The sequence below is a fragment of the Ambystoma mexicanum genome, chromosome 9 (assembly GCF_040938575.1).
Source record: "Ambystoma mexicanum isolate Mex_15411 chromosome 9, UKY_AmexF1_1, whole genome shotgun sequence".
Taxonomy (NCBI): Eukaryota; Metazoa; Chordata; class Amphibia; order Caudata; family Ambystomatidae; genus Ambystoma; species Ambystoma mexicanum.
Genome location: NC_090931.1, coordinates 867,513,453 through 867,538,822, shown reverse-complemented (window position 1 = coordinate 867,538,822; position 25,370 = coordinate 867,513,453). Strand labels below are relative to the sequence as shown.

Sequence of the window (25,370 nt, the reverse complement as noted above, 5' to 3'; positions counted from 1 at the left end):
AGGCCGAATGGGGAGGGTTTTTTTGGTTTCAGTAAAGGTTTGGGTAAGGTGGATCTACCTGGGGCCAATGTGTTACATGTGAAATAGTCCTGGTAGGGCTTCGTTGAGGCCAGTGGTGGTGGATTTCAGTTTGTGCATCCACCAGCTTTCTTTAAAGTTCAAGGAGTTGGCAATGTTGTTTCTGTTATGGACTTTATCCACAACCCACCAGACAAAGGAATCTGGACTGTGGTGCAATTCCATGAAGTGATGGACCAGGAGGGCAGTTAGGGTTTTACAACGTATCCTTGATCTGTGTTCGCTGATGCGCTTGTGCACAGGTCTTGAAGTCGGACCTACATATCTGAGGCCGCATGGACATTGGATCATGTAGATCACGTTGGTAGATTTCCAATTGGAAAAGTGCCCGAGTTTCCACTCTTTTCCGTCAATCATAAAGGAGTTAAGTTTCTTAGTTTGCCTGCATCCCGTACATTGGCAGCATGGGTGATGTCCAACGATTTCTCTCATGGCCCACAATGTAGACCGGCCCGTATTTTTGTTGGCTTTTGCACTGGTGAGAAATTCCTTAAGATTTTTGGACCTTTTAAGTGCCATTCGTGGTTTTGGTTCATCTGGAAGGTTGAGTTGCACCAAGGGCCAGAATTTCTTAATAAGGCTTTTAAGTTTGGTAGTGGTAGGGCTACATGTAGTGACGCAGGTCAGGATATTCTCGGGGGGAAGGGTTTTGTCTTTGGGTATTAGGACGGTCTCTCTTGGTGTGAATCTTGCTCTTTTCTGAGTGTGTTTTATCAGTTTTTTGGGGTATCCTCTGGCCGTCAATTTCAACTGTAACTCACTAGAGTGTTTCTGAAAGTCCTCCATTTGGGTGCAGTTGCGGCGGATCCTCAAAAATTGCCCGTAGGGGAGATTGTCTCGTAAGCTCTTTGGATGGTGGCTGTTATAATGCAGGACCGTGTTGCGGTCAGTGATTTTTTTAAAAATGGAGCATTCGAGTTTGTTGTTCCTGGGTGTGATCGTAAGGTCCAGGAAATTCATTATCTGTTTACTCTTATTCATGGTAAATTGGATTTCTGTGGTACGTGAATTGGGCCATTGGAAAAATTCCATCAAAGTATTGTCTTCTCCTTTCCAAAGGAAGATGATATCGTCAATATACCGAAACCATAGGGTCACGGAGTTCAGGTATGGGTTAGATGTGTTGAGAATATGGGTCAGTTTGAATTCAGACATGAAAATAATGGCCATACTGGGAGCAAAAACGGCTCCCATAGCAGTGCCACAGGTCTGTAAATAAAAGGTATTGTTGTACTCGGAAAAGTTGTTGGTGAGTGCTATCGCCAGAAGTTCGATAATGAAGTTGATGGGCACTCGTTTTTGTGTCATATGGTGAGTTAAATGGTGTCTAATACACTCCAGTGCTTGTTGTTGTGGAATGGAGGTGTAGAGACTTTTAATGTCAAGTGACACAAGAAAATCTTCGGAAGAGTGGAATGGTTGATTTTCAAATTTGGTAATGGTATCCATAGTATCCCTAAGGTAAGTCGGAGTCTGTTGACTGAGAGGTTTCAGGAAGTGATCAATAAAGGTGCCCACCAGCTCCAGGATGGAGCCACACCCTGAGATGATGGGTCTGCCAGGAGGAGTCTAACTGTCTTTGTGTATTTTAGGGAGGGCGTAAAGGACTGGGGTCCTTCCTTCTGATGTGTTGAGAAAGGTCTGTTCCTTGTCAGTGATCCAGTTGTGTTCCAATGCATATCTTGTTGCTTCTTGGATCTTGATTTTTATTTCTGTTGTGGGGTCCTTTTACAGTTTCTTGTAATTGCCTTCCTCTTCGAGGTGGGACATCACCATGGTGTTATATTGGATGGTATTTTGTATCACGATTCCCCCTCCCTTATCCGCTGGTTTGATAACAAGCGATTTGTTGGTACTGAGTGAGGTTAAGGCTTTCCTTTCTCCAGAGGTGAGGTTCTGCCTATGGTGATCTGGGGTGGAATGCAGTTTGCCAATTTCTTGTCGTATACATTTTTCGAAAGAAAGGATGGAGGCAGGTATCTCCGAATCTCTGGGTTGGAACTCTGATCTGGTTCTCAAACCGGTGTCCTCTGGTTCTGTAGGCATATCTTTATCCCGGAAGTAGACTTTTCTTCTGATACTGCGGAAAAAGTTGGAAAGTTCAAGATCCAACTTAAACCAATCAGTATGATTAGTGGGCACAAAGGATAATCCCTTGGTTAGTAGTGAGTTCTCTTCTTTGGATAGTGGAGAGCCAGATAGGTTAAAGATCGGAGTGATCGTTAACGGTTCCGGTTGTTCCTGCGGCGTCTGCTGGGGTACCCCCATTGAGGGAAGTTGTAGAAGGGAAACTGGGGAGGACAGAAAGCATTCCGGTGGATGTTAAAGTCTCCAAGGAGGAGGAGTTGAATGGTTGAGGCCAGGAGGGAAGAGGAGAGGTCCGCCCACTCAGAGAGGAAGGAGGAGATCTAACCAGGTGGCTGATCGATGGTTGCCACAGTAACTGAGTGGCCGGGAGAGAGGGAGAGGGCCTGCACAAGAGGCATTTGAAAAGATGAGTAGGCCTGCATAGGAATGACAGAGGCAGGAATTCACTCAGGGAAGATCAGGGCTGCACGCCATTTGGAACGGTGGGATCTGAGAGCAGAGAGGATCTTGTAGTCATCAGGAAGGAGTGTGTCAAGGCTCGTGACAGAGCTGGCCGTGAACCATGTCAGGGTGAGACAGAAGACATCGAGGTCAAGATCCTCCAGGAGGCGGCAGATATCGGAGGAGTGTTTAACAGTAGAGCAAGAGTTTAGAGTGGCAATATGGAGAAGGTTTCTGTCCTTGAAAGACTTTCGAGGAGGGGTACACATCAGAGGTACGCCCTGCAGAGGTGTAGAAGAAGCCCGAAGGGTGGCAGAAGAGGAAGGAGGAGAGGGCAAGGTAGCCAAGGAGGAAACAGCAGGGGGCGGCAAGGAAGCCATGGAAGGAAGAGAGGGGACAGCAGGAGAAGGCAGGAAATTGATGAGGGGTGGAAAACGTCTATCAAAGAGGAGAAGGTTGGCTTGAGGGCCTTGGACCAAGATGGTACCATTCAAGTAAACATTAATGATGACCTTAGAGGAGTGGAAGGCGGTCAGGAGGCCCTCCCACCGGGTGCCACCATTAATATGAGAAGAGAAAGGAGAGAGCACAGAGACCATATGAAGAGTACATAAGTCTGGCGAGGGAACGACAAAGAGGATGTCGGTGAGGGTTTGCCTGGAGGAAGCACTGGTATAGGTATCAGCGATAAGGAGGTCTGGGTTGAAGACCAGTATGTCCTTTCCTACCAGATTTAGTGAGGAGAGCAGGATAGTCAATAAAAAAGCAGTTAGAGAAGATAGGAGAGGCAAAGAGCACCATAGAGTAGGTAGGGAGAGGAGAGAAGTGGAAAGGTGGGGGGGGCGCTAGTGAAGGAGAGAGGGAGGGGGGCAAGCAGACGAGACAGAGAGACAAGACAATAGTGGACAATTAGACAAGACAGGAGCTTGGATAATCGTAGAAAGTTCGCTAGATGAATGCTTTGCTAGGAGGTAAAAACCACAGGACGGCACTACTTCACAATGATATTTAAATACTGGGGAAAAACATACCGAAGTCTGAGAGTCCTTAATAGTGGGGAAAAGGCCTAGGTTTCACAATGCAATTTAAGAGACTTTCACAATGTAATTTAAAACATTTAAACAACTGAGAAAAACATACCTAAGTCTGAGAGTCCTGTATAGTGGGGAAAAGGCCTAGGTTCCACAATGCAATTTAAAATGTTTAAACAGCTGAGAATGAGAAAAACACACCCAAGTCTGAAAAGCGGCTATGTGGCCGGGTTTTCACGTGTAGAGTGAAGGCTCTACCCAATGTGTCACAGATGGCCTTAATAACGCACAGAGTCTCCAGGAAGATTCAAGGGGTTTTACTTTCAAAACAAAAGAGTGTTAGGTGTATAGACTGTCATCATCAATGTTAGATTATTCAGTAGTAAAACAGGCAGATGGCTTACTAGATAAGTTGATCTGGTCAATGGAATGCACAGGGCTGGAAAAGGAAGTTGGCTCCCTCAGGGACATCACTCTTGCTCTCTTACTGTACGTGCCGTTCCCTCCCTAGCCCAGGCATCCTTCAAACTCAGGATGTTCTCTGGAGATCCATAATCACTATTGTCTAAGGTCCAGGCTGGCTGGTCCTAGTGGCTTAAAAGCAAATGCCTTGTCTTCTATTTCCCTCTGGGAACAATCTAGGTGGTCCCTGCTCTAAATTCTGTAATGTGATGTTAAATAAGGTTCTGTGCCCAGTAGATACTCAGGCTCCACTTGGTCTTAGACTTCTGTGCTATCCCTATGTCTCTGTCGCTCTCCCTTACCGTCTTCTCTCCTCCCCTGATCTACCTACCGTCTCTCATCACTCTCCCTGAAATCTTCCTTTCCAGTCCCTCTCTCTATTACCTACCTTCTTCCCTCTCTCCACACGACTGCTCTCCCCTACACTACACAGAAACCGGGACCACTCTCTCTAACAAATACTTCACATTAACTCTGCTCCAATTATGCTACCAACTCTCCAGCACAGCAAACCTCTGTCCGCCCTCCACCTGGTCTCTCGGTCCTCCTTCGCACCATAAATCCACACTCTGCTAATCCTTCAGTCTTTTATTCTGTGATTTTGTCTCCTCCTCCTCCCCCTTCCATTGGCTGCAGTGCTCACCTGACTCTAGAAACCAATCTGTGCCTGTCTTTTCCCCAGGTACTGTAACACAGGTGACTCCTCAAATCCCTTTAAACCCCCTCATATAGCACAGTTTTAGTAAGTGTATGATGGCTAGTTTGCTGTTTCTGAGGCATGCTGCGAGTTTAAAAGTTTGTTTTTCTGCAATCACAGTAAGGTGTTTGCTTTTCTGGGGTGCTGGACAATGTCTGGTTATGACGTCAGTTCATAAGTCCATATTAGTTGCAGCTTTTTTGGGATTTTCAGGTTGTCAGGTTGTTAGGTTCTGGTCAGGTTTTCTCAGTTGTCCCCAGGTCCACTGTGGGCGCTGGAGTCTTAAATGGAAAAGAGGCCACTGGTCAGAAAATGCACTGGGAGGCGTTGGGAGATAAATGTGGTACCATGGATGACTTTCGTGGTACATTGGGTGTTATCAGGGATTGGGCACCCATCCTTCCTCCCACCAATTCCCACTCCCCGCATCTGGGACCAGGCTGGCTTGGCTTTTGACCTGGTGAACCTCTGGCTCCAGGCATGTATGGGTCCCTGCCCCCCCACTCACCACTGTTCACAAGGTCAAGACCCTGGCCTTGTTTGTCGAATATAATGGACAGGTCATTTTTATCTGTATAGGGGTGCTCCCTTTGTGTTCTTTGCTTACACCATCACACCAAATATCACTACACTGAGCTTTAGTGGTTGACAAAAAAACGATCTTCAAGGACTACAAAAGTAATAAAACACATTTAATTGATGACTCGAACCAAGACATGGTTGACTTGTCAACAAGGGAAAAGTTCTATTATATCTATTATATAAGAATGGAATTGCTGGACATCTATGACTCTGTTTGGTCTGGTTTTAATGATGTATAACGTCTATTTTACATATGGGTACTGATAATACAGATACTGGAGTGCTACCAAATGTATATAGGATGCTAATACTCTTGAGTTACTACACAGACTCTTTTCTGCCATTCCTCCCCCTATTATTGTGGGTCTTTGTGGTTAATTGTTAATGGTACCAGAGGCACTATTTGTTAGCCCTCTTTGTACTCCTATTCTGAATGCCAATTTATGTTTTTAATCTAAATTTATTTTCCTCCTATAATGGGGTTGTTGCCGTTTGTTTAGAATGTTCAGTATGAATGGGTTTTACATAACGCAAATGTAGTATTGAAATAAGGGAACGCTGTACTAAAAGGTGATACAGTTATAGGGTCAATAAAATGGATGCAATTAGAAGGATAGACTAAAAATGGTACCCTTGGAAACCCATTGAGAGAGGGGATACAGAGTTTTAGAGGCTGGGGATACAGGTCAGTGGGTAAAGCTAAATCCAGTCTTGATTAGTATGTTGAACGATCTACAGCTGGGCACCCATTAAAGTTTTATTCCGGCTGGTTTCCGATCTGACAACCCTAGCCGCACTGTTAGAGTCCATGGGGCTGTATTTGCAATACCCCTTCCCCTTCCTGATTACAACCCTCCCACCCCCAAAAACACTCCAAAAGGCAGAACATTAAGAAACTCATCTGACATGTTTTCCACCTTTTGCCTTCCAAAGGCGTGTTTAGGGTGGAATATTTTATCTAAGAAAAGTTAAGTGTAAATTCATATATTTCTGTGTTCCTTGCGCCCCCTACACCCCAAGGTTTCTTACTTACAATGGCAAGTTTCTTTTATTTCATTCAGGCATATGTATTGTGGGGTTTCAATTGATCCATCTTTCCTGTCATCTTCTCTAAATCCGAAGTGAAAAGGAATAATCCCAGGTATGAGGAAGTCTGAATACTTGGAGAATGAATAATATGAAATTATAGACCATATAAAGTAAACAGACTTAGGAGACACAAATATAAAAAAACAATTTGAAGGGTTTATAATAAGCATTAAAGTGGATTGGAATTGTTATTTAAGTTCTAAAACCTGGAACTGTCTTATGAAGGATAGTGTGTATTCAGAGAATGATGATGACTTCAGGTAAAATGATAAAGATCAACTTAGTAAAATAAATTACAAGACTAGCATATTATTAAATGTAGTCCTCAAGCATTATAGTTACCAAAATACAAGACATTTTGAATCACAGACTGTAAGCGACCAAACAGGGGCAGAATTTGGGTGAGTATTTTGAACTGTTACTATGTTATGTTATGTTAACTGAATTTATTAAAGCGCTCGTACGCCCGTGGGCATCATGGCACTTGAGACGTGACGAGTATTATTTTTGTGAGGTCACCATTTTAAAAATAGCATTGTTTTCAGCTGCCGAAGAAAAGAAAAATGGTCTGTGGTCCCTTCGTAGAGCAAGAGGAAGATCATTCCATGCCTTCGCGGCTACCACCAAAAAAAGGCGCGCCCCCCTTTTCGAGCTGACCTGAACAGGGGGATCGCGATACGCAGAGCCGCTTGATATCGGAGGCAGCAGGTGGGCACATAGAGGACACATTTAGCTTGCAGATATTCCGCTCCTATGCCGTAAAAGGCTCGATGTTCCAAACACATGGACTTATAGATGATCTGATCAGCAACCGGGAGCCAATGCAATTGCTTCAACAGAGGGGTCATGTGATTTCGTAATTCCGTCAGATGCCATCAACGCAAGGCCCAGCCATGTTCCACCAGACCATCTAAAACATAATGGGATCTCAGATGAATCTATCGCCAGCGGAATAGACTTTATGTACAATGTGAACTAATATGACATTTTCAAACCAAAGACCTAGCTATATTTCATTTATCCTATGACCTATGGTACCCAGTGATTTAATTGGAGAATATTTGGTGCCCACATTTTACAGCGTGGAATTTTCATTGCCAAGAAATGCACCTACAGTATATAGTTAAAAAAAAGCTACAGATAGTAAGTATTGGAAAGTAGTGTGAGGTACCAGAAGTAAGGCTTGGACACAAGGGAGGCATATTTTTGGGTATAGACTTGTATTTATCAAGAAAGGTTGGGAAAAATGCCCTCCCTATCCCTAAATCTAAGAGGTGTTCTGTGCCTCAAAGGAACTAATGAAAACAGTGGGATGTCCAAAAGTAAATGTCTGTCCTAGTCACGTCCCTAAAACCTATTTTTGTCCCTCACACTATAAGCGAACACAACGGTGCAAAGGTGATGTTACTCTAAAGAAAATAGTGTTCATCAAAGCCAACATAAATGGGCTCCATGTGATAATGTCACCAGGCAACTTTTTTCCCCCTGACCACTAAAATTCTTCCCCAATATTCTAGGACGGGTATAGTTCTATATCATTACCTTCAATTCGAGACCATTTGGGGAAAGTGTCTGATTGTCTGGTGGGTGCATTTCTAGGGAAATGTCGCCACCTGACAGCCATTTTCACAGCGACATTTTGACTGGATACCATTAAATGTTCATCAGGCTTCCAAAGGATTCAAAAACAAAGTTCAAGAATTTTTTTTCTCCAATATTAGGGGGTTGCGTCTTTACCCTACACTTCAGAAAGGAAAAATGTCTTTCCAGTCTCTTCTCATAAAACACAATGTTATCTTCCAAACAATATTACAACACGATTCTCAGCCTTAGGGTTGTAAATCCTGTTGGTTCCAGCTTTCTATTTGGGTGCAAATCCCAGACTCGCAATACTTGAGGGCTCTTAGTGTACTCTCCTGCCAAGACCCAGTTATTTAATATATTCTCCTTTCTCGTGTAGGGCTCCAGCCCCTGTTATTTCTGATTTTCTTTGGGTTCCCAGACCCTTTTATCATCAGTCTTTCTTTTGGGTGAGGCTCCCAGACTTGCAATGCAACTTCGGTCTAGTTTGTATTTGTATTTATTGTGTTTATATAGCGCTTTAATCCAAAGCGCTTTACATTTTAACAACAGAATACGTATAACATTATAACAGTAGAAGTGATTTACAATCATGAATCAAACCAACAAAACAGTAAGTAGAGCAATTAAACTGTGAGGGAAGAGGGAAGGGTGAGGAAGGGAAGGAGGAGGGAAACAGAAGGAGTTTAAGGGTGAGAATGAGGCAGGGTAAGGGGGACGGGAAGGTACAGGATTATATGGAAGATTTGAGGGAAGGAGAGAGAATGAGAGGAGGGGAAGGTTTCATGGCGGGGAATGGAGAGATTTCAGGGAAGTGCAAAAGGAGGAAAAGGTAGGTATACAGCAGATTGGAAGAGGTAAGGCGTTCCAGTGCAAGGGGGATAGGAGCTGAAAGGAGCGGAAACGGGAGGAGGAACACGGGGAAGGAGAAACAGTGAAAAGGAAGTGGTCAGCTGAATGAAGGGAGCGGGAATGAGTGTAGAAAGAGAGGAGAGAGGAGAGATAAGGGGAAGCAAGGTCATGGAGAGATTTAAAGACTAGACAGAGGAAATTAAATTTAAGTTGGGAGTGAAAGGCAAGCCAGTCAAGGAAGGAAAGCGAAGAGGAAATGGAGTCTTGGGAGGCAAGGAGACAAAGGGTACGGACGGCAGAATGGTAGATAGATTTGAGGGGGGCGAGGTGAGAAGCAGGAAGTCCAAAGAGTAAAGAGGAGCAGTAGAAGAGGCGCGAGAAAATAAGGGAGGAGATTAAAAGTTTAGTAGCATGGAAGGTGAGAGAGGAGCGGACTTTGCGAATATTGATGAGGTGGTAGCGACAGGTGCGAGAGGTAAGAGGAATATGGTGGGAAAAGGAAAGGGAGGAGTCAAAGTGAATGCCTAGATTGCGAGCGTGGGCAGAGATAGGATGGTTTACTCTGCTGCCAAATGTAGCATTCCTTATTTTCAAACTTGTTTTCATGTGGTGTCCCCGACTCCCTTATGTGCTCTACTTCAAAAGGGTGCGGGTCCCAGACTCGCAATTGATTTCTATGCCAGCCTCGTTCACTCTCCTGCCAAGCTAGCGTTTTTTTTATCTTGCATTTAATTGTTATTCATTCATTAGCCATATATTAATTATTGATTGGGGTAACTTCCGCCCTGGATTTTCTGTATATTGTGTGTTAGACCAAAATACTCTAGGAACCGTCTTTGGTCCTTCCCATGCTTTTCACAGCTTCCCCTGACCTCTTGTTGCTTCCGACCAGCCTGCGTACCTTCATTTAGGGTCTGTGTCTACTGGGCTGTAGGATTCCTTCTTGAGGCTCAGTAGCTGTCGGGCTTGTTCTCGCTTTGGTTTCTCGTTCGCAGCGTTATGCGTCCTTTTTGTAGTCGGCTCTCGCCTCAGCGTTGCTGTGCACACGGTAAAACGCTCCCACGTCTAATCAGTAAGTGAGCTTCAAAGTAGCCAGCTTCCAGGTTACATTTTTTCTTTCTCCTTCCACCGGCAGAATGTGTCTTGTCTCTAAATCATCTCGCATCTCTGTGCTCGACTTTCCAGCTGACAGCTTCAGCTTTGTTTCTCTGGTTGCAGCTACCTGGAGGGAGCCTCTTCTGGCGCTCAGCTGTGTTACATTTAAACTCCCGCATATGGAAAGGGAGTTGCTCTGAACCAATCAGATTACTTAAAGAACTAGACTGTTCACTTTGGTTTACCGGAGTGATCTTCATCCTTGATTCTTCGTTTCAGTACATGGTTTCAGATAGAATAAGTCAATACTGGTTTGCTCTTTACTCTGCATGAATGAATTGGTTGGAATGATTTCACAGTCCTATAAGGGCAGATGGGCGGGGATTTTAATTCCTGAAAAGGGGTTAAAGGGCTTTCAGCTGGATTATATTGCGTCCCCTGAAGATGATGGCACCAGTCCCATAAGGGGCTTAACTTCCCATGTGATCCTCCTGCTGCACACCACCCCTATGGGGATTAATGTATTGTGGACATGCAGCTCTGGCCCCCTTGGAAAGGTCTCCCCCTAGAGGAGAAGGGACAATATCTTCAGATTCTTCACAGTCGATACTGGGATTTTAGGGGCAGGGGCTGGGCTTTAATTTGGGACAGGGTAGGGCTTTCCACCGCATCTGGCTCAGTTTAAGAACAGTAAAAATTCAAAATGTAGGCATTCAGGGATGAAAAAAATGCAGGGCAAAAACACATAGAACCTTTGCTTATGTCTCCTCTAGACCATATGCCATTCTCAATATCACTATTGCTTATGATAAGACTGTTTCATGAATTTCTACTCCCTTGTTCATCAATATAGACATGCAAGGTATAGTTAAAATACCCTAAGCACCAGATCTCTATTTTATCATATTTCGGACTACACATTTCCGTTTTCTTACTTCCATATTAGCTATAATCTACAAATATGTAATGTTATCAGCTATAGGTGTATAAAGTGCAAGTACCATAAAAGCCTCTTTCTTATATGTCAATTGAAATGGATCCAACAGAGAAACAGGCATTACTCAATGTATTACTGCAATTCACTCTACTTGGCTGCACATGCTTCACTGACTGCAAGTCCTTCAAAACTCTGCTGCGAGAGCCGTTTCTGGTTCCTCTTACCACGCACACATTTCTCCCACCTTACGTGTACTGCATTGGCTCCCAGTAACTGGCAGAATTAAGGTTAAAATGCTTTGTATTGTCCATTATGCCTTTTATGGCAGAGGAGCTGAGCTTCTGCAGGACAAATGTCACTACGTTCTACCTAGATCTCTTCGCTCGGCCATTGCTCTATGTTCCTCGGTTTCACCGGACCAAAGTTGGTGGTTGTGCTTTTTCCATTGTAGCTGCCACTCTCTGAAATACGCTGCTGCTCTCCATTCGTGCTACTGAAGAACATCTTTTGTTTTGCCATCAGGCGAAAACATTTATTTTTTAATCTTTTTCTGCCACTTTTCCGTCCCACTGTGATACTCTCCTACCTCAGCGGCATGAGTCCTTTGTGCGACCGCTGCGCTTTATAAGTATATCTAACGTAACATATCCGATCATTTAAATGTTTTTTTTCAAACTTCATTTTGTTTGGGTATTTTTGCTCTACCAGAATGCAAAACATTTTTAGATATATATGTGGGTGTAGGGACGTAGGCGGGTGGAGTAGTGTGCGGGGCTAAGAGGCGACACCCCCATACAAAAAGAAAATGGTTTAATTCTAGTAAAGCAAAGGTTCTCAACCAAAATGAAGACTTTACAACAAAAACATTCTTCCAAAACATACAGAACGATTACCCACTACAGGAGATACAAGAATTTATTTTGCTCAATGGAATAAGTGCCAACATATTTTTGCACAGGAGGGCAATCAGTTTAATTTTACTAGCTACACTTTCCGGTACAAATTCATGTCACACCGTTCTATTTAGATGAATGATCAAAGAGTCCTGAGGAAGTGTCTAAAGACACAAAAGCAGTGTCTTCCTAAAGAATTAGACATGGCGCCAATTCAGGGAGTCAAACATCACTTCAGGTAAACTTACAGCACTGCTCAGGGATTTGGACAACATCACAGTAGGGTTTCAGAAAACACTATGAGGATTTGGACAACTCTTGAAGGACTCGATAACACATTTAGCTAGCACTACTAGAAACATTCAGAAAACATCACTGGAGAGATGACAACAAAATCACTAGAGGGATTCTGGCACTACAAATGAGCATGTTTGGAAGGTGCCATAAAGTTGAGTGGAATCCGCAAAGGACTCCATTCTCGAATTGTAATAAACAATTTATTCGGACTAAGCTCGGGATTGGTCAAAGGAATATGTAAGACGATCAAAACGTATAATTTCTGGATAACTTGACTTGAAACTAAACTTTGTCAGACTCTTGTGGGTGGTCACTTAGCCTCTAGCGTAGAATGTCTGTCTTGGTCTTCCTGATTTCTTGCCTATTTACGTTTGAGTATGATGGGAAGCCCTTCTACCACGGTCTCTGGTCCAGATGGACACCTGTTGGCTGTGACTGTTGGGTGCTAGACCTGTACCTACCTTTTATATCAAGTCCCAGATTCTCAAGAACACAGACCTTTCTAGGGTTTCTACTGACTGGCTCATGTGACAAATCTGGCAACATTGTCAATGATTCTCTGGAGGGAAGCTTCTATTATGTGGCCAGGGAAAGGCAGAAGCTATCTCACTCTGACCCTGGGCGTGGCGATCTGCAGGAGGACCACGTAGGGGAGGACAATCTACAGAGACGCAGGAAAACAGTGAATCAAAATAAACCTTTGGATGTTATTCTTAATGACACCCATGTGCATTTCCAACATGCCTGTCTGGCTTATTGTGACACAGATAAAGAAGTCACAGGTTTACTTGACCAACAACCTTATCTACCTTTCCGCCCTTTAAGTACTGAGATGAGGAAGAGGGATGGAAAAACGAGGATGACCAGAAGCAGTAAGCAAATGCTGTGTTCTAGTCTTTGGAAAGTGTTAACTAATGCCAGGAAGTTTAAAACGCAAAAAGCTGAACATAATACGAGTGAGAGGCAGAGAATGCAGTGGAACGCAGCTTGTGCGGACGATGGTTGGAACACCGAAGGCAAGCGCACTGTGGAAGGCAGTACGGAGACTGACGAGAACGGCGTGCAGAGAGACCGGGCCGAGAGAAGCTCACAGCTTCATTGCTATAGGTTGCTGGAGCTGCCAGAAGAAAAGCAAGTAAAAGCAGGAGCTAAACAGCTAACAAGACGCACCCCCAGTCAGAGAACCGAAGGAGAAGACGACAGAAGGATGCAAGGAACGCCAGAGCTGCCCGGTAAGCACTGAGAGAGCAGGTGGGTTACCGGAGCGCTTGAGAGCGAGTGTTGCATATCATTAACAGTGTGAGTAAGCCCAATTAAAGATTTGGAAGAACTGATGAAATTACAAACAGTTTAAAGAAATGGTTGGGGATCCAAATCTTGGAAACGAGATTGATACAAATACTAACAGCATGAAGAAAGGGTCGTGACCCAATGCTTGGAAAAGGACATTGATACGAGTACAACCAGTGTTAAGAAAGGCTCAATGACTCAATATTTGTAAAGAGGAGTTGATACCCATAAGAACCTTGCTGAGAAAGGGTTGGTTACTCAAAACTGGAAAAGCATTATTTCTTGGATGACAGAAAGAGTGAGCATATAACCCCAAAATCCCTGGCAGGATAGTGAACCAGGCAAACAGTGAGTCTGGGACTCACATCCATAAAAGGATATAAAGCCCTTGCAATATAGTAAACCAGGCACTGTGCGACTCTGGGACCCACACACAAGAAACAGAACTAGGATATCCTGCCAAGAGGGTAAACCAGGAGTGGAAGAGAAGTAAACCTGAAACTGTGGAACAGTAAGAATGAATACAAAAAGGAAGATCCATAATCCCTTTAAGGATCAGTGATAAAGTCGCAATTCCCTAGCAGGAGAGTGCACCAGGGGTAAAGAGGAAGAGTCAAAGGAAAAGGGAAGAACCATGCCCCTTTTACGGTTAAATGAGATACAGAGTGGGATAAAATGAATATCTGAAAGAACTGTTTACTTAAAGGAGACGCCAGGGAAGTGTCTTCCTCCTTGAACTGTGATAAAGTGACATTCAAACGATCAGAAGAAATCTCAGGGAAGGGAAGACCCCTTTCCTGGTGGAACTTTATTCCTTTGTTTTCAACCCCTTAGAACTTTATGTTTTGAACTCTGAGGGAAAGCTACAAGTATGTAGCTTACAGAAATCCTCTGTATATTGAATTTAATGTGTAAGGGCCAGTTTAGGGTTTTGGACACAGGACGGAGGCGCACTTTTGTTTAACATTCTGACACCAACATTCCTTAGTTTCATTGAGGACAGAAAACCACTCTTAGGATTAGGGATAGATAGGATTTCGCCCCCAAACCCCTTATTATTTTTGATAAATAAAATGTTATAATCAACACTTAACATGCCACTATGTCCGAGTCTTATGCTTAATCCATTACGCTCACCACCTCCTTGTCTCAGGGCCGCGGCTCAACTACCAAAAACCTACTCTCCCTCTCGGCATTCCACTTCATGCTCGTACCTCAGGGAACCTTCTCTTTCAACTTCTTTTACTCTTCTCTCCACTTGGGCTCCACCTCTCTGGTTGCCTCTTTCAGACTCAGGTGCACTATTTCGGTTGTACATTTCCTCTCCTCCTCTCCTTCTGCTCTCTTCCAGTCCCCTCCAGATGTTCATCCACTCCTCCACACTTTGTAATTCCCCTTCTTACCTACCCCCTGTGATGTTCTACCTCTCCTCTTCCCCCACCAACCAATTTTATCCAAATGGCAACCCTCCTACTCCCATCTTCTCACCCTCCTCCTCTCTCCAACCCCATGCGTCCTGCTCTCACTTTCTACTCCCTTTCTCCTGACTCCCCAAAACACACCCATTTTTCAAACACCCACACACCTCCGATTTCCCATTTACCTTAAACGTAAGCAGAAACTGCCCCTAGGATGCACTATGATCAAAGGCTTACAGGTGTGCGACGTTAAACATGTTATCTTTTGCCTGGATAATCTCTGCAGGGTGCAGGGCTCAGGTCAGCCAGGAGGCTTGGGCTCAGACACAAATTCCAATTTAAGGATTCAACCGTTATGGTCTTGTTCTAGGCTGAACACAATTTAGCAGATATAAAGATAAATGCGATTTCAGCCAGGAGTATATTTGACACTTTACTCAAATCTGTGATTGGGTCAGATTTAAAACTTTCTTTTAAAATCATCACAAACCTGAGCAACATCAAATTTCAGGTTTTTCATGCCAAACATTAAAGAAGTGAGGCAATTATCTTTGCAAACTCAAAAGCATGCATTCATTTACACCATGGTTTGGAATTACAATGTTAAAGGAATAGTGCGTGCAAAGATTTTATGGGCTTTTAAAGATGGGCATTAATACAAAAAAAATTATAAACATCTTTTTGATTACAGTTCCTATGTAAAATGTTTCACAAAAAATGTTTAAACCCCTTTAAAATCAAGCACTAGGAGGCGTCAATTTTGTGAAATGGACGAGCCTCCTGTGCTTGAGTTAATCTCTGCCCTCGCAGCACTAATGAAACAAAAGCCACCTGCTGGTAACTTATTACAGCAGCGGCTTTTGCTTCTTTAGTGAGACACTGAAAGAAAACTTCAGCTAAGAGATATGTACAATGCCCCTTGGGGGGTATTGACAACACCATGGAAGGAATACTTAGAATGTTACTCGAAATAAATGGACAACACAACTGAAGGGATACAGCCAGCACAGCAAGACGGAAACAGACAATGGAAACCTATTTACTACATCTGGGCTTAAATGGCGAGGTAAACTTCTGAAATGTTCCTGTTGTGCATAGTGTGGATATGGTCACGGAAGTCTCGCCTGCAGTGCATGCACACTGAAATAGAGGCAACATCCACAATCCTGCAGATTCAACATCAACAATCCATGCAATTTTAAATGCTTTCAGCATAACATACTATGGCATTTTATGACAGTTTCACTGGAATGATAAATGCTGACCGCGCCAAATAACTGCCTATTGTTCAAATATTAAAAAAAGGAAGAATTCTTGCACCAAAACAAGATGCTGGGTAATTGTAGAGAACTTTGAGTTATCAAACTGAACTATAAGAAGTGATTTATTAGCTGTTGCCATTTTGCAGCAACACTTATTCTTCAGTTGCTGAATGATATATTTATAAAATAATAAAGAGTATGTTCAAATTTCCTTTGGTCTGACATTTACCATTCCTCAACATGGTTTCTTCAGGCTCGAATATCCAGGCTGTGAACGAGAAACTAAGTTCCTCTGAGCAAAACAGTATGCGGCTCGACCCCTAATGATGTGGTTAAAGTAATAATACATTCAGTGAACTTTGACATTTGTTGTAAACATGGCTTGGGCCACTGTACCTTTAATGTCCTAGTTGGAGCCCAGCCCGTGCCATCAATTGAATGTTCGCGCAGCAAGCTGAAAAAGACAAGTTGACACATGTTACTGTGCTTGCAGCATACAGCAGGGCAAGCTCACCCTTGGACAGTTCCGGTGCTTGATATTAGCACATGCACACAGAGGAATACCCAGTAATAAGAATCGGACAGTACAAATATTTCTTCCGAGTTAGTTCTAGATTGCCTCCACAACAGTGATGGGATGAAGAGAAGCAGCTAATTGAGAGGAATTCAAGCAAAACATACTGCTGACCGTACGAAACGCACAGAGGTACTCCTTTGAACAAATAGATCCCACGTTCAAATCTAAACTAGGAACGTTTTTTAGAAGAAAAAAGGGCATGCAGTGAAAGGTGAGTCAAGTCATTTCTATTATAGCTGCACATTCACAGTAATTTTTTCTTGCTTGGATTACCGATTTTCCCTCTTGAATTGTCCCTCAGTGTACTCAGTTTCTAAAATACCATCTATCCTCCAATAGTTTCTTTTTTCAATCGTACCTCCCGCAACTTGACTATACTAGACTGGACTACATTTAACAGGCACATGAAATTATGATCTAGCATTTCTTTTCAACGTATACATGGCATCTCTCCCTATCAAGCACACTGTGGTTTCCCACTGTACTTGCCAGCCACTTCTTCATCCAGGTATTTCTCGTCACTGTGCCCTGTGAGGAAGTCAGACCACTAACTTTGATCCTGGGCCAAGAGGGAACCCTGCAGCCCAGAAATGATAAGTTACTCACTGTAGTGACTAACGTACTCTTAGTCCTTCGTCCCCTTTCCTCCATACTGCACGGGCGACCCTTCCAAGGGACAGGAGACAACCTTTTTCACCAGAAAAAACCTTCTTCCTCTTTAAATTTAGAGGTGAGTGGGGGTGCGACCCTGGGAGCATGCACTGCCCTCCGGCGCCACACCTCAGTCCCCATAGAAGCGTCGACAATAGATTAACATTGCCTAATGACACGAGTTTTATTATGGGGGATGTTGGTGGGAAGCATGGAGGAAAGGAGACTAACGAGGACTAAGAGTACGTTAGTCACTACTGTGAGTAACTTATATTTACTCTAACGTTTCGTCCCCTTTCCTCCATACTGCATGGGCTATTACAACTGAGTATAGCCCCAGGGTAGAGAGGAGACCCTCCTTAAGCAAACAGGTTTATAAGAACTGCCTGTCCGAAAGCTGCGCCTGATCTAGAATCGGGATCCATACAGTAGTGCTTGCAGAAAGCCAAAGGGGTGGCCCAAGTGGCCGCTCTGCTTATGACTTCCCAAAGGACAAATGCTGCTGAAAGGTGATGGCTGTTGCCTTGGCTCTGACTGGGTGGGCATGCATGTTGGCCGGCAGTGGCTTGTGCTGCCCCCTCGTAAGCTTCTTTGATGGCTAAGACCATCCAATGGGCTATGGAGGCCTTAGAGGCCCGATAGCCCGATCTTGATCCGCCGTAGGTGACAAAAAGTGTGTCCGACTTGCGGAAACCCTTGGTCCTGTCCAAGTAGAATTTCAGGGCACGCCTGACATCAAGGCAGTGCAGAACTCTCTGTGCCTCGTCTTTGGGCTCAGCAAAAAACGTAGGCAGCACTATTTCTTCGTTCAGGTGTGTCTGCAGGACTACTTTAGCCCTGTGAAACGTAGTATTTGGCTCTGAGGTGACCAGCGCCTGGATTTTACTGATTCTGCAAGACGAGGTGAGGCCGATTAGCAAGGCTGTCTTAATGGTGACCAGCCTGATGTCCGTGGATGCCATTGGTTCAAATGGTTTGTGCGCCAGGGCACCCAGAACTATGTTGAGGTCCCACATGGGGTGTGGCCTCTTGATGGGCGGGTAGAGCCTGGCGAGTCCAGTCAAATGTTTCCTGACAATTGGGTTGGAAGAGGAAAAAGTCTCCTCTTCTGAGTTCCTGTACGCCCCAATGGCTGCCAAGTAAGTGCGGGAAGTGTCCACCTGCATGCCTGAATGGGCGAGATGCGCCGAGAAGGAGAGCATGTCGTCCAAGGTGCATGGAAGGGGGTTGATACCCTTAGAGTCTGCCCAGTGTCAGAACCTGGTCCACTTGCTCTTATACAGGCCCTGGTAGACTTTCTCTGTATGATCTCTAGGTTAGCCTGGGACAGGCTGAGGTGACCTCGCGTGACCTGTTCAGGAACCATGCTGTGAGGGCCAGTTTCTGCAGAGTGATGACCCTGCTCCCCTGTTGCACCAGAAGATGTGCTGGGCCTGTCGGGAGGTGAATGGGAGGCTTCTCCGAGAGGCTGAATAGCTCTGAGAACCATGGCCTGGCAGGCCACCATGGAGCTATTAGAATAATGCTGAGGTGGCGAGATTCCTTGATCTTGCACGTCACCCTTTGTATCAGTGGTGTGGGCGGGAAGGCGTATGATGTCATTCAATCCCAGCGAATCTGGAATGCATCGCCCAGGGAGCCCTGGCCCTGTCAGAAAGCAAACAGTAGGCACTTCCTGTTGTCCCTGGAGACAAAGAGGTCCACCAGGGAGTGTCCCCATTTGTCGAAGATTTCCTGCAGTACTAGGTCATTCAACTGCCACTCGTAGTTGTCCGCACCCAGTCTGCTGAGCCTATCTGTCTCCAGGCTGGATTCCCCCGGCAGGTGGACAGCCGTGAGGTAGATGTTCTCCAGAGCCCATTCCCACATGCTGACTGCGAGTCTGCACAGGGGGGGGGGGAGGGGGTGCCTGGTACCTCCCTGCTTGTTGACATAAAACATGCTGGTCGAGTTGTCTGCCTGGATGAGGACGACCTTTCCCTCGATAACCGGAAGGAAGGCTCTGAGCGCCAGCCAGATCGCCTTCAGTTCCAGCCAATTGATGTGGTACTCCTGCTCCAGCCGGTACAGGCGCCATGGACGCAGTGGTTGTCCTGGGTGGCCTCCCAACCCCCGAGAGAAGAGTCTGTGGTGATAATGACCTGCGGAGTAGGTTGCCGGAATGGCCTGCCCAGCCAAAGGTTGCTGTCACTGGACCACCATGTGAGGTCTGGGTGAAGTGATGGAGGAACGCTGATCATCTCTTACTGAGAGCCTTGCTCCTGGTACCAAGAGGCTGCTAAGTGCAGCTATATCCTCCTCATCCGGAGTCTTGTGCGGGGGATGGCCAAGAGGACTGCTGCCATGAGACCCAGTAGGTGTTGGTACCACAAGGCCGAGGTCACTTCTCTGCTGAGGAGGTGCGCGGTGGCCCTGTTGAGGGCCGCAATCTTGTCCTCCGAAGGAAAAACTCTCTCGGAGCAAGTGTCCCAAATGAGACCCAAGAAGGTCAGTCTCTGCGTGGGCTGCAGTTGCAACTTCTTGAGGTTGAGCGAAAAACCCAGCCCGGCAAATGTGTTCATGAGAGCATGGGAGGTATGATGAACTGCTTCCAGAGAGGTCGCCCTGCCGAGCCAGTCATTGAGGTACGGGTAGACGTGGTGGCCCTGCGACCCGAGGACGGCCGCCACTGTGTTCATCAGCTTGGTAAAGACCCTGGGGGCCAAGTTGAGGTCAAAAGGAAGCACCTTGTATTGGAAATGGTAGCCCATGATCCCGAATCGTAGAAAGGACCGATGAGGCTGCCAGATAGGGACATGTAGGTACGCGTCCTTCAGATCAAGGGAGCACATCCAGTCTCCCATGCACAATGTCTCCGCTATCAAAGCTGGTGTAACCATCTTGAATTATTGTAGAGGTAGGGAGAGGTTGAGGGTGGAAAGGTACAGCACAACTCTCAGGCCCGCCTGGTTCCTCTTCTGAATGGCGAAAATCCTGGAGTAAAAGCCCAAGCCTCGCTGGGAGGCTGGGACTTCCTCCACTGCCTGGCTCTGGACGAGCGACCAGATCTCTGCCAAAAGAGTTGCTGTCCCAACCTGTGGGAGTGGAGGGGAGGGAGGGAGGGAGGGAGAAGAGGCTGGGATAGGGAGGTGGTACCCCGTGGAGACTACAGAGGGGATCCAGGGGACCGCACAATTCTGGCACCAGAAATGTGCATGGCGAGCAAGCCTGCCCCCCCCCCCACTGGAGGAGACATGTGGACCCGGGGGGTTGTGTCATGCCTTCTTTCCCTCAGGCTGTTGCGGAGGAGGGGGACTGGAAAAAGCCCCCCCCCTTTTGTTGTTTGCGCAGATGTTGAGTCGGCGAACGGTCAGGCTGCCTGGACCTCCGCTCTTGGAAGCTGGGGAACCCTCCCTATGTACGCCCCTTGTCCGAGTGCTGCTGTGACTGGGTGTATGTACATTTCGGGCGTGGTCTTTGTCAAGATGGATAAAGACTTGGCCGTTTGTGAGCGTTTTTTCTTTTTGTGGAAGAGGTCACCACCCCCTTTGAATAGAAGATCTAAGATGCAATCCTGGAAATCTGGGTTGAATTTTGTAGCATGGAGCCAGGCAGTTCTGCTCATGTCCCTGGCAATGCAGATGGCACGGCCAGAGGTTTCAATGTGGGCCACGGTGGACTCCATGATGGCCTGCACCATCACCTTGGTCTCTGCCAATCCAGCCTTGAATCGTGTTTGGCTCTGTGCCGGAATCTCTGGGAGGAAATCCGCAATTTCCCACCAGAGCCTCTAGTTAACGGTTGCCAGCATGGTATCCACGTTGGCTTGGTGAAGGTGCAAGGATGCGCTGGAATACAGCTTCTTCCCGTATGCCTCCAAGATCTTCTCCTCCTTGCCTAGCAGCGCTGCAGAAGAGGAGGCTGAGGACGACTGAGGGTTGGAGTATAGTGATGCCACAGCGATCATTGAGGAGTGTGGTGGAGGATGGGCAGAAAGTGTATCCCCCTCCATCTGCCTGTACTTGGCATCCAGACGTTTATTCACTGGCTGGACTGAGTGAGGCTTGAGCCAACCCTTCTTGGCTAAGGGAACTACGTCCTTCTGCATCAGGATCCCCGTTCTGGTCACGGGACGTAGCATGAGGACTTCTGCGAGGACACCCTCTGCTGGTTGCTAAACCTCGGGTTGAGGAAGGCCCAAGAACTCGGCCAGCCCTGCAAGACATTTGTGTAAGGCCTTCGCTGAAGATGGAGTCGGGGTCCTCCTCCTCATCTGTAACCGCCTAAGGGTCCTGTTGGTCCGGGACAGGAGGAGGGGAGTTGGGAGCTGCGATGTGGAGACCGGAGCTGGAGGCTGTTGCAGAACCGCTTGGACCTGAGGCTGAACAGGGACCAGGGGCGCCTGAACTGGAGCCTGCGGCACTGGAGCCATTGGCGGGATCACATCCCTGATGGCGTCCCTGAGGATGTCCCCCATCCAAGGAGATTCCATCAGCCTGAGGAAACGTTCAAAGAACCTGTCCTCGCAGGCCGGACTGGTGGTAGGTGATATTGACGGGTTAGCGAGCAGCTGCTGGAGCTGTTGCGTGCCCTGCCATATGGACGCAGCGGGAACCTGTCTTGCGCGAAGGAAGTGTAAGCTGTAGGCCACATACCTGGTTGACACCAGTCTCACCTTGACACACGTTCATCCACCTGCTGCCTTCCCTGGAGCGGTGTCTGCCAGATGTCTGTATTTTCTGGCACGGCAGCCATTTTGTCAAGCTGCCTTCCATGTGCCTGCGTCTTGTTGCTCGGCTCACTGGGCCTTGCCCCATCCAGTACGCTTGAGTGTGGATCATGGGGCCTACCCTGTTCCTCAGTCCGAGGCCCAGTTGGCATTTCATCCTCAATAGATCTACCGGTAGAACTGCGAATAGGCGCCCGCTCAGACATATTGCTGGTACTAGGGCATAGCTCCTCAGGTAAAGACCCGGTAAAAAAACCTTCCGGTCCTTCAGTACTGTCACCGCGAGGATCTACTGACCCCTCGGCATGTCGGCCAGTAGCTGATTTAGCCTTGGTACTTGTGCTGGTAACAGAACCTGGGCGGTCCCTCCCACGCAGGCGAGTCCTTGAAAAGGAGTCTCCCTTGCGGAGTGCTCTGGAAAAGAGCGCCCCTACCTTGGGCCTGGATCGATGATAGATGAAGTCCTTTAGGTCCTTTGGAGGCGATCTCTGGAAGAGCTCCCTCCACCTGGCTGGTTTGTTCTTGTGAGACCTCGAGGAAAGCGCGTCACACGCAGTACAAGCTTGCCAGCCATGGTCTGGGACAAGGCACCATAGGCAGAGGGGGGGGGGGTTGGGGGTCTTTGGTCGGGAAGAGCCCGTCGCAGGATGGACACCTGCTGAACCGTGTAGAAGTCGACATGCTCCAGGGAGGAGCGTGACACCCGAGGACCGAGTACCTGAATGATAAAAAGACAAAAAGACAGAAGAGAAGAAGTAGCCACGCATGGAATTATATGGCCGAAGCCAAACCCACGAGTGCTGATGACATCGGCCCGTTCCCGTCGACGCAGAAAAGGGGACTGAGGTGTGGTGCCGGAGGGCAGCGCATGCTTCTAGGGCCGCACCCCCGCAAACCTCTGAATTTAAAGGGGAAGAAGGTTTTTTTCTGGTGAAAAAGGTTCTGTCTCCCTTCCCTTGGAAGGGACGCCCGTGCAGTATGGAGGAAAGGGGACGGAACGTAAGAGTAAGGCTGACTTACTATGCAATCTAGCCAGAGCTGTGAGCTACCAGTAGGCAGCACGGGCGAGAGCTGTAAGACCCCCTCTGTCTTGAGGCATAAATGAAGTGTCCTCTGGCCTCACTAGCCACTGCCACAAAGCCATTGGCTTGGACAATGGCAGTGTCACGGGAGACCTAGGGGTTCACCCAGTGTTAGAGCCTGTGAAGACAGAGGATCAAAGACAAAAGGACGTCATCAGTTTGTGAAATTGGGAGTTTGCAGCGCCATATCCTCAAGCATGGATCCGCTGAGAGGAAACAGAAAGAGCACCCAGTACACCCACTCACAAATGAGAAAGAAGACACTTGGTAGCACACACAAGGAGGCCAATCTCCTAAGCCGAGATCCCTGTGCGAACTGTGAAAAACCAAAGGGTGTCTCACTTGCTAGTCCGAAGACATCTCTCTCTCAGGTGGCACGGCATGGCCATCACCTTTGGATCCAGACCCTGGGGGTGGACCAGTGTGGAAGGATCACCTGGGTGGGGGTGAGGCAACCAATGGTGAGACTCGGTATCCCCCCTTTCCCATTCCTATACCCCATCCGATTTTTTATGAATTCTCCAACGTTCCAACCCCCACCCCCTTTCTACACAAGCACTGGACCGAGGAAGAGGAGGACTGAGAGTAAAGAGACTAACACTTGCGCCTCTCATTGTATATGTCCAGTTAATAAGGTCAGGCAAAGTCAGGCACTTGACCTTAATTGTATACATCTGATACCCATTAGCTCTCCCTACACGGATAAAAGGCGGAACATGGAGACACCCTCCGAGCAAGCTGAGAACCAAGAAGGAGCAGATCTTCCGGGGCGAAGGCGAACCCACTGGAGCAGGACGACTGATGAAGGCATCAGAGCGAGGGGTAGTGAAACCCTAAAGATCCCTGCAGGGGGTCGCTGCCTCTGGGAAACCGTGAAGAATACGCAGAGAAAGCCAAATCCCATACTAGAAGAAACCTGCATTGTGTTTCAAGGATGCCAGCGACCCTCCCGGGTGAACAGCAGAGTTGGGGGGGCGAGGCCAAGCCTGTGGTATCAGCCTTGACACGTGAATCAAAACCGCAAAGAAAAGACAGGAATGCACACAACCGGTGAGTGAGCGAAAGACATGAAAGGCCGGTTTGGGTCAAGGAAAGCTTGAAGTCACAACAGTGTATCTTACAATTGAAGGTTGCGTGTGTGCTGATGAGACGCGAAAGAAAGCAAACCAGTAGTGAACGTTTAAACATACAGATAACTATGAAGCCAGTGATGCAGAGTTGCGGCGTGGTCCGGCGAAAGGAAATAGCCCACTCGAAAGTCTCCACAAAATGTTTGACGTTTTGTTATTAAGCGACAAAGTGAACAAACTCTGAAATGCGCAATGGTCGAGACTTATTCCGATGGAAAGGGAAGTTAAACGGTGAATGATTTAAAAGAAAAGATTTCTTTGAACTGATCGGATTGTGTTATGGAACTACCAAGACCAAGAGACACTGGGGCAAATAACATAAGGGAGAGCTGAACTGAAAGTCGAAGTGGTCCTGCAGAGGTCTATGAAAAAACCTTGCACACTCTAATGTCTGTGACATCAGTGAAAGCTCTGATCCTGACTGAGGGAGACCTGGAAGGTGAAACAAGTTGGGGAAAGGGAACCCCTGCCGAATGTGAATGAAGCTTGGCGAAGGGTACCCCTGTAGGTGCTGTGATTGCGAGGCCCGAGCCAGACAGAGGGAGACCTACGTGTACTTTTGTTGAACTGTGCAAGAACTTCTGCTGAACTGAAAATAAGTGACTTTAACGTGGAAGGCCAAGCAGGCCTGGACCCACGTTTTGAACTGCCATTTTGTTTGATAACCTGAGCCAGAGTGTGTCATCATGTCTACGGGGGCCGCCTTACTGCGTGCTGTCCAATGTGGGGAGGGGAGCTGACTTAGCCACCTTGATCCTTTATGTTATAACATTGACTTTTCTTTGCATACACATTCCCCTTTGCACAATGTTTGTATAAGAGATAAGGCAGGCATTCATTTTTTTAGCGTAGGCCATTTTGATTTGACAAAGACGGACTAAAACTGGGTTTTCTTTATTGTTTGATGGTAGAGACTACTCCCATCATAGCTATATGGCAAAGTAGGAATTTTCCAAACCCCAAGGATTTAATAAAGGTTTTAAACGTGTAGCTCTTGTGTCAGTGTCATGCTTGTGATGCCATGCCTCCCTTACACAACAAACCAGAACTGCATCAGGATTCTGATATCCGGATGATGCAGAGAGAAGCGGAAACCACCCACTTAAGAGCATAGTTTGTGCAGATGGGC

General features: G+C 46.6%; 1 protein-coding gene across 4 annotated transcripts in view; it reads right to left on the bottom strand.

The window, feature by feature from the left end:
- UBE2F (ubiquitin conjugating enzyme E2 F (putative)) overlaps positions 1 to 25,370 on the bottom strand; it is a 1,548,845-nt gene that overhangs the window by 677,380 nt on the left and 846,095 nt on the right. For all 4 annotated transcript variants that reach the window (XR_011274699.1, XM_069615950.1, XM_069615951.1 and 1 more), the window contains one exon: positions 16,490 to 16,547. Coding sequence is in view for 3 of the 4 variants with exons in the window: in XM_069615950.1 (XP_069472051.1) it covers positions 16,490 to 16,547 (58 nt within the window). In the remaining variant the exon portion in view is untranslated. The remainder of the gene's footprint in view (positions 1 to 16,489; positions 16,548 to 25,370) is intronic.